Source organism: Dipodomys merriami, unplaced genomic scaffold (assembly GCF_024711535.1).
Source record: "Dipodomys merriami isolate MVZ:Mamm:240054 unplaced genomic scaffold, mDipMer1.0.p SCAF_233, whole genome shotgun sequence".
Classification (NCBI taxonomy): domain Eukaryota; kingdom Metazoa; phylum Chordata; class Mammalia; order Rodentia; family Heteromyidae; genus Dipodomys; species Dipodomys merriami.
This window is the reverse complement of record NW_027203749.1, coordinates 545,846-554,874: the sequence shown is the minus strand read 5'-3', so window position 1 is coordinate 554,874 and position 9,029 is coordinate 545,846. Positions and strand designations below refer to the sequence as shown.

The following is a 9,029-nucleotide window of genomic DNA, read 5'->3' as shown; positions in this document are numbered from 1 at the left end:
TGCGTTCCCTCACTGGCAGAACCTAGATCTGAAGGTCACCCGTCTGTCCGTCCATCCATCTGTGCACACGTGCGAACTCATGCAGGAAGAGCTCCTTCGTGAAGGGGAAGAGTCAGAGTAGTAAGGTCGGAGCCTGGCGTGCCGGCTGGCTGCAGGTCAGCCTGTGGCCACCAGAGGGCAGACGCCCCACCAGCGCCATGGCTGGCCCTGCGGAGGGAAAATATACCCAGCTGTCAGTTGTTTATTGCTGTTGTTGGTTGTGGGGCCTTGAACTCAGGTCCTGGGCGCTGTCCCTGAGTTTTTTCATCCAATGCGAGCGCTAGCTTGGAGCTGAAAAGAGTCCCAGACTCTCCTGCCCCAGCAGGCCTCCAACCACGATCCTCCGACCTCAGCCTCCTGAGAGGCTGGGATGACAGGCGTGAGCCACCATGCCTGGCTCTGACGATGTTCATCACCAGTGACCTGGAATTAGCCCAGGCTGGGGCCCCCCACTCGATCACCCTTAAACTTCAGAGTCTGTTCTCAGGGTCGGGAAACCCCAGTGAGCCGACTGTACACGTAGATCTTGTGACGGCCTTGTGTTTTGTGAGCAGCGGGGTGATTCCGCGATCCCCCCCCCCACCCCGGTGACTGCAGCTCGGTCTCTCCCAAGGGTTCAAGTCAGACACGGGCTAGGGTCTCGAAGGGGTCCCCAATGCACCCCGCAGGGGTCACCTTCCTGTATCCTTCCCCCTCCCCCACCCTCCCCCCAATCCTGGGGCTTGAACTCGGGGCCTGGGCGCTCTCCCTGAGCTTTTGCTCAAGGCTAGTGCTCCACCTCTTGAGCCACTCTCTGGGGGTTCATTGGAATCTCACAGACTTTCCTGCCCGGGCTGGCTTTGAACTGTGATCCTCAGAGCCCAGCCTCCTGAGTAGCTGGGATGACAGGCGGGAGCCACTGGCCCCGGCCTCCTCCTCCTCTTTCTCTTCTTTCTCTTCCTGCTCCTCTTTGTACTCCAGCAGCTAATAAAGAGCGGCTTCCAGGAGTTCTGGAATTGACCAGTAATTAAAGATTCATGCTGGGATTAATTATGAATCATGAGTAAATGCAGGAGAAGTTTGAGAAGGACTAAGGTCTACTTTGAGCCAGGTACCATGGCTCACGCCTATAATCCCAGCTCCTCAGGAGGCTGAGATCTGAGGATCAGGGTTCAAGGCCAGCCCGGGCAGGAAAGTCTGTGAGACTCTGATCTCCAATGAGCCAGCAAAAAAGCCAGAAGTGGAGGTGGCGCTGTGGCTCAAGTGGTAGAGCGTCAGCCTTGAGCTCAGGGACAGTGCCCAGGCCCTGAGTTCAAACCTCAGGACTCTCTCTGTCTCTCTCTCTCTGTCTCTCTCTCTCTCTCTCACACACACACACACACACACACACACACACACACACCTACTTTGCCTTTCTGCTGAGGACTTCCCATCCGTGTTTTGAGTCAAGGATCTTTCTAGATCTTTCTAGAAGTTTCCAGAAGTTACCTGACCAGCGAAATCGGATGCAGCTGACTCGGTCTGAGCGCGTGCGTGTTCAGGTGAGTTGGGTGTCGGAGGTCATTCTGCTTTGTGGAGCCCACAGGAGCGTGGTGTTCGTGGGGGGACTCAGCACCCCGTTCTCCGGTGAGGAGCCAGCTTCCCCTTTTCCTTCCTTCCTATTTCTTTCCTGCCTGTTCCCACTATGACTTGCATAATGGTTCAGCCGAGAACAGCGGTGACGTAGAATTCTCTGTGGCGGACACTTCTACCCACATCTGGGTGAAGCACAGGGGCCTTTGCACACGCGCGTGCATGGCCTCTCTTCCACGAGCAGACGCCGGGACAGAATGCGACAGATGTGAAGATATCCCCCCCCCCCCGGGCGTCCACATGGCCTCAGAAATCACTTACGCCGAAGTGAGGTTCAACAGCCACTCCAGGCCCCCCAACCCCAAAGCAGATCCGCCACAAGGTAAAAGAAAAGGGGGGCTGGGCGGGGGCTCAGTGTTTTATTCTGTGTGTCAGTACTAAGGCTGAAACTTGAGTACTGTCCCTTAACTTTTTTTTTGCTCAAGATTAGTGTTAGAAGCTCCCTTGATGGTCTTTTACAGTTAACTGGTGATAAGAAATTCATAGATTTTCCTACCTGGGCTGGCTTTGAGCCACGATCCTCAGATCTCAGCCTCCTGAATAGCTGGGATTACAGGCGTGAGCCACTGGTACCTGGTGGTACTTTGTGTGTATGTGTGTGCGTGTGTGCTGGTACTGGGCTTAAACTCTGGGTCTTGTACTCTGGATGGGCTTTTTTGGCTCAAGATTGGTGCTGTACTATTTGAGCCACAGTTTCAGTCTGGTTCTTTGTTGGTGGTTAAGGGGAGATAATCTCATGGTGAGGTACTGGTGGCTCATGCCTGTAATCCTAGCTAGTCAGGAGACTGAGATCTGAGAATCGTGTTTGAAACCAATCCAGGCAGAAAAGTCTGTAAGAGTCTCATCTTCAGTTAACCACCAAAAAAAGCCAGCAGTGGTGCTGTGGCTCAAGTGGTAGAGCGCCAGCCTTGAGCAAAAAAATCCACCAAAACTCAGAGACAGTGCCCAGGCCCTGAGTTCAAGCCCCAGGACCAGCACACACATTAAAAAAAAAACAAAACTCATGGATTTTCTGTCTGGGCTGGCTTTGAACTACATTCTTTTTTTCTCAGTCTCCTGAGTAGCTGGGATTACACGCGTGAGCTACTGCATCCTGTCTGCATAGACACTTCCAACATTTGTCTACAGGGTATATACCAAATGCTAACACGATTTCTCCTCCTGGGTAGGAAGTTGGGCTTTTATGCATTTTATGGAGTTTCTAAATGAGCACTGTCCTCTCTTCTTCCTGTTTATTTCAAATATTGCTGGAAACTCAGTGTCATGGAAGAAAGAGGCAAGGAGGAGGAGCAGGAAATAAGGGAAGGACTAATTTCTCCCGAACAGCTCTGCTTTTTTTTTTTCCTGCAGCTCCCAAAGCAAAAGCCACTGCCCAGCCAAGCAGTCCGGGGGTTTCCACGCTGCTGTTTGCGTCGCTGGTGACATTTTTCCTGCTATTGACAATCTTATTCTTGGTTTTATTTATCAGTAAGTATGCCAATTAGATTGATAAGTGATGTCTGCCTTATACGGAGAAAAGTTCAGGTTTCCGAAACTGACATTTAACAAAGGTGTTAGCTAGAATCAGAACAGAAAATTTTCAGTTGTGCCAGTGTTAGGATTTGAACTCAGGGCCTGGGTGCTGTCTCTGAGTTTAGCCCTCTACCATTTGAGCCTCAGCTCCACTTCCAGCTTTTTGGTTCATCGGATGGAAGAGTCTCAAAGAATTTTCTACCTCAGCAATTAGCCAGGCACTGGTGGCTCACGCCTGTAATCCCGGCTACTCAGGAGACTGAGATCTGAGGATTGTGGTTCAAAGCCAGCCCCAGGCAGGAAAGTCTGTGACACTCTGATCTCCAAGGAACCAGCAGAAAACCAGAAGTGGTGCTGTGGCTCAAATGGTAGAGCGCCAGCCTTGAGCTGAAGAGCTGAGGGACAGCGCCCAGGCCCTGAGTTCAAGCCCCACGAATGACCAAAAACCCCCAAAAGTCAATATGGTCAGCGCTGCATTGACTCAGATGATGAGACCGGGGTAGACTGTGTTTCCTGCCAGAGGGCAGCCTGCGGGAACAGGGGGTGGCTTTTCACTTTTCTCTTCTAGTTTTTTTTCAGAAATATTCTCAGCTGCTTAAAGAACGCCATGCTGCGACAGAGCTGACCCACACCCAACTGCAGTGTGTAAAAAGTCCCGCGTCCATGGGAGGTAAAACTTCACACGCCCAGAATCCACTCGCTGAGTACATACGTAAAGATCCTAAGTCAGCATCTCCATTAGAATCTAGTCACTGAGTACACTACGTAAAGATCCCAACTCAGCATCTCCATTAGAATCCAGTCACTGAGTACATACGTAAAGATCCTAAGTCAGCATCTCCATTAGAATACACTACGTAAAGATCCCAAGTCAGCATCTCCATTAGAATCCAGTCGCTGAGTACATACGTAAAGATCCTAAGCAGCCTCTCCAGTTAGATTCTCAGGTAGATCCTGAGAATTGGAGTCTTTGATCATGTTTATCCACACGTGTGTGGTTACTATAATTGTTACACACCTTGAGTAGTCCCTGCAAGGCATGATTGTGAAGGAAGGTTGGGTTGCTTTTGGATGAATTCCATCTGCCTTTGCTTTTATCTGTACTTTCTGGTCAAGCTGGACATTGCTCTCGTATCTCAGCTATTTTACTATGCTGCATATTGTTCAAACTTACTATTTGTTGGTCGGGGGGCTTGAACTCAGGGCCTGGGCGCTGTCCCTGAACTCTTTGTGCTCAAGGCTGGTGCTCTACCACTTGAGCCACAGCGCCACTTCTGGTTTTCTAGTGGTTCATGGGAGATCAGAGTCTCACGGACTTTTCCTGCCTGGGCTTGGCTTTGAACCAGGATCCTCAGAACTCAGCCTTCTGAGTAGCTGGGATTCCAGGCATGAGCCACCAGCCCTGGGCTTTTAGCCTATACTTCCAAGCTGATTTCTTACACTGAAATGACAGAACATTTTTTTTTTTCCCCAATAAAGGAAAAGTCTGGAGCTGTTGCCCACAGAAGTGGAAACAATTTAACTCCCACTGCTATTTCATGTCTAGTGGTGTAAATTCTTGGGAGAAGAGCAAGGAGGTGTGTTCTGGTCTGCAGGCGCATCTGATGGTGGTTAACAGCAAGGAGGAGCAGGTAGGTACTTTCTCCTCACAGAATATGCCACCATTGTCTGTTCATCTAATGCGTGTGTGTGCTGGTCCTGGGACTCGAACTCCGGGCCTGGGCACTTGTCCCTGAGCTCTTTTTTTTTTTTGCTCCAGGCTAACGCTCTACCACTTTGAGCCACAGCACCACTTCTGGTTTTCTGGTGCTTCATTGGAGATCAGAGTCTCACGGACTTTCCTGCCTGGGCTGGCTTTGAACCGTGATCCTCAGATCTCAGCCTCCTGAGCATCTGGGGTGACAGGAGGGAGCCACCAGCACCTTGCCTAATCTAAAATGTATAAATTGCTAAGGAGATGGAAATATTACTGATCTAGTTTTGATTATTGTATGCTGTATAGACATATCAATTTATCATCTTATACTCCCACAAAATCATACAATGAAAGTAATAATCCGGCCTGGCCTACTGGTCTGCTCTCCTTGCTTTTAGACCAGGCCGAAAGTTACCCAGATCCTATCTGGCAAAATAAAGGCAGGCATCAGTGGCTCACGCTTATAATCCTAGCTTCTCAGGAGGCTGAGATCTGAGGATCCAGGTAGAAAGCCAGCCTGGGCAGCAAAGTCTGGGAGGCTCTTATTTCCAAAAAACTTCCCCAAAGCTGGGAGTAGAGCTGTGGCTCAGGTGATAGAGAACTTGCCTGGAGATAAAAAGCTTAGGGGCAGGGCTGGGAAGGTGGCTCAGTGGTAGAGCGCTTGCCTTGCATGCATGAGGCCCTGGGTTCGATTCCTCAGCACCACATAAGCAAACAGAAAAAAGCCAGAAGTGGCGCTGTGGCTCAAGTGGTAGAGCGCTAGCCTTGAGCTGAAGAGCTGAGGGACAGCGCCCAGGCCCAGAGTTCAGGCCCCACGACCGGACCCAAAAAAAAAAAAAAGCTTGGGGGCAGCCTGAGGTCCTGAGTTCAAATCCCCAAACTAGCACATGTGTGTGCGTGTGCACATGGGGAACATGGGGGAAGCAAGGTTGACCAGCACAAAAAGCATAGAGTCAGATTTGTAAAAGAAGCTAACGCCAAGGTGCAGTGAATTCCTTCAGAAAGTATGGTCCTGAGTTCAAATCTCAGTACTCCCACCAAAGAGAAAGAGGGGGGCAGGGCGGGGGAAGGAACCCAACAATTTAAAAAGAGGGGTTCTACCAAAAAGAATCCCGTTAAGGTGCGTCCTCTAACGCTAGGACCTCTCTCATTTATTCTTAATTGATGTAGAGTTTTATCATCCAGCATCTGAATGATCAATTCGCTTATTACCTGGGCCTGTGGGACCCGAAGCATGAGAATGACTGGGAGTGGGTGGATCAGACGCCGTACAACCTCAGCGCCACGTGAGTGCAGACGACTCCCTTTATTCACAAACTTCAACTATCAGCCGGGCTCTGTGGCGCACACCTGTCACCCCAGCCACTCAGGAGGCTGAGATCTGAGGATCTCGGTGCAAAGCCGGCCCGGGCAGGAAAGGCTGTGAGACTCTGATCTCCCATGAACCACCAGAAAACCAGAAGTAGAGCTGTGGCTCAAGGGATAGAGCACTAGCCTTGGCAGGAAAAAACTTCAGGACAGTGCCCAGGCCCTGAGTTCAAGTCTCAGGACGGACACCCCAAAAACCAAACCAAAACGAAGGCAGAATTACAGAACTAGCCCTCCGCCATTTCCTTCCTTTCAGATTCTGGCGCAGAGGTGAACCCAGTGACCCAGAGGAAGCCTGTGTTGTGCTAAACAATCCACGATTTACAGGATGGGGCTGGAACGATATCCACTGTAGTAGCCCTCAGAACTCCATTTGTGAGATGGCGGCCATCTATCTATGACCGCCTCACTGATGGCTCCTGGATCATCGTACTCGTGAGCGAAGCCCATGGTCTTGTGTCGGTATTCATCATTTCCATTTTTGGTTTTTTGGTCGGTGGTGGGGCTGGAACTCACAGTCTGAGCCCCGCTGTCCCTGAGTTTTTTTTTCTGCTCAAGGCTGGCGCTCTACCACTTGAGCCACGGCTCTACTTCCGGTGTCTTGGTGGTTTCATTGGAGATCAGACTCTCACGGAGTTTTCCTGCCCAGCCTGGATGTTGAACCACAGTCCTCAGATCTTGCTGGGATGACAGGCGTGAGCCATGGTTGCCCTGCGGCTTTACTGAGGATTCTGTCTGCAGTCTGGACATCCCGTGTGCACAGGGCAAAGGCTCGAGAAACTCCTAATTTCTCAGTGCTAGGGGTTACTCACTGATAGGAGTTTCCTTCCCTTAACCCCTTTTGTTTTACTACCTTTGGCTTTTTGATGTGTAATGGATAAATAAAATTGTGTGTATTTGAGTTACAGTGTCCTCAGTACATGGCTATACAGTGAAATGATTGACTAGTAAACGTAATTAAGTTTCATAAACCTACCCATTATCTAACATAGTTAGGTTTTTTTGTTGTTGTTGTTGCTGTTGTTGGCCCTGGGGCCTGAACTCTGGGCCTGGGTGCTGTCCCTCAGCTCTTCAGCTCAAGGCTGGCGCTCTACCACTTGAGCCATAGCACCACTTCTGGTTTTCTGGTGGTGCATTGCAGATAAGAGTCTCATGGACTTTCCTGCCTGGGCTGGCTTTGAACCGCCATCCTCAGATCTCAGCCTCCTGAGTAGCTAGGATGACAGGCGTGAGCCAGCTCCATGAGACTCTTTATTCCAATGAACCACCAGAAAGCCGGAAGTGGCGCTGTGGCTCAAGTGGTAGAGCGCCAGCCTGGAGTGAAAAAGCTCAGGGACAGCGCCCAGGCCCAGAGTTCAAGCCCCGCGACTGACAAAACCAAACAAGACGAGAAAACACCAGAAAGCAACAAGAGGGAAGATAAGTTGGGGATGGAGGGAAGCGCAGAGCCGTGCGGGGGCCCCGAAAGTCAGATGACTCAGTGCCCGGCCACTGTTTCTCCACTGCTGATGGGAAGTGGCGACGCGGATCCCAGCGGCCGACCACTTCTGCTTCTCCTGCACGATTTCATCCACCGCAGACCAACACGGGCAGACACTCTGTTCTCGCAAAGAATGCTCGCTTTTTCAACTGGTACCCGTGCTACTTGTTCAGTGTAATGTTGTTGGCTTTTAGCACACCTTCAAAAACTACTGATGATCATGTCAGGCTCCGGTGGCTCCCGCCTGTCATCCCAGCTCCTCAGGAGGCTGAGATCGGAGGATCGCGATTCGAGGCCAGCCTGGGCAAGAAACTCTGGCCTCCAATAAACCACTCAGAAAACCGGGAGTGGCGCTGTGGCTCAAGTGGTAGAGCGCCAGCCTGGAGCTGAAGAGCTGAGGGACAGCGCCCAGGCCCAGAGGTCAGGCCCCATGACTAACCACCCCCAAAAAAAAACTTACCATAAAGGTGACGTAGGGAGGGATTACAGTTACGTAAGAGTCCAGTTCATTTTGGACAATGTCTTCTCCTCCTTTCCTGCTCTCTCCCAGTTTTTTGCTCCTGCCCCACCCACAAGGTGTATTAATTCATTTTCCAAAACAATCCTGTATTTTCAAGTCAATGTTAACTATTCCTTGTAGTTCTACCTATTCAATAAATGAAATATCACAGCTGGCTTTGGTGTGTGTGTGTGTGTGTGTGTGTGTGTGTGTGTGTGTGTGTGTGTGTGTGTGTGTGTGTGTGTGTGTGTGTGTGTGTGTGTGTGTACGCATTCCAGTCCTTGGGCTTGAACTCTGAATCTGGGCGCTGTCCCTGAGCTCTTTCGTTCAAGGCTGGCGCTCTACCACTTGAGCCACAGCACCACTTCTGGTTTTCTGGTGGTTCATTGGAGATCAGAGTCTCACCGACTTTTCCTGCCCAGGATGGCCTTCAACCTTGATCCTCAGATCTCAGCCTCCTGGCCTTCAGCCTTGATCCTCAGATCTCAGCCTCCGGAGTAGCTGGGATTACAGGTGTGAGCGCTGGTGCCCAGCTTCAGTCACGTGGCCACATTGAATTGACAAGGATTATCTGTTCCTTCACTGTTTGATGGTGGTTTTAATGCCACATACCTTCAATTTTCTTCACAAGAAACATGCCCATTAAACATTGTCTAATCAAATGACAAGCCAAATGAACTATTTCTTGCCTAGACTGAAAATGTACAATAAAAAGAGGAAAAAAGCAATATGAAAGTATAAAGCTCAGAAAGAAATTCTTGCATAGAATTTCCTTTCTTCTCCCCCTCCCTCCCTCCTTCCCTCCCTCCCTCTTTTCCTCCCTT

The 9,029-nt window shown here is 50.4% G+C and overlaps 1 protein-coding gene across 1 annotated transcript; it reads left to right on the top strand.

The window, feature by feature from the left end:
- The first annotated feature begins 1,756 nt into the window (after positions 1-1,756).
- Positions 1,757-7,127, top strand: LOC138835258 (C-type lectin domain family 4 member A-like). Its single transcript, XM_070033829.1, has 6 exons — positions 1,757-1,972; positions 3,001-3,117; positions 3,731-3,832; positions 4,642-4,793; positions 6,029-6,144; positions 6,483-7,127. Exons 1-6 carry the CDS (start codon positions 1,813-1,815, stop codon positions 6,625-6,627), a joined length of 792 nt encoding a protein of 263 aa, XP_069889930.1. The 5' UTR covers positions 1,757-1,812; the 3' UTR covers positions 6,628-7,127.
- Positions 7,128-9,029: the final 1,902 nt, after the last annotated feature.

Excerpts from the sequence above, each read along its gene's own strand:
- LOC138835258 (XM_070033829.1), top strand. The coding sequence starts at position 1,813 with ATGGCCTCTCTTCCACGAGCAGACGCCGGGACAGAATGCGACAGATGT. Across the intron at positions 1,973-3,000 it reads CAAAGCAGATCCGCCACAAG|CTCCCAAAGCAAAAGCCACT; the intron begins GTAAAAGAAAAG and ends TTTTTCCTGCAG. Across the intron at positions 4,794-6,028 it reads TTAACAGCAAGGAGGAGCAG|AGTTTTATCATCCAGCATCT; the intron begins GTAGGTACTTTC and ends TAATTGATGTAG.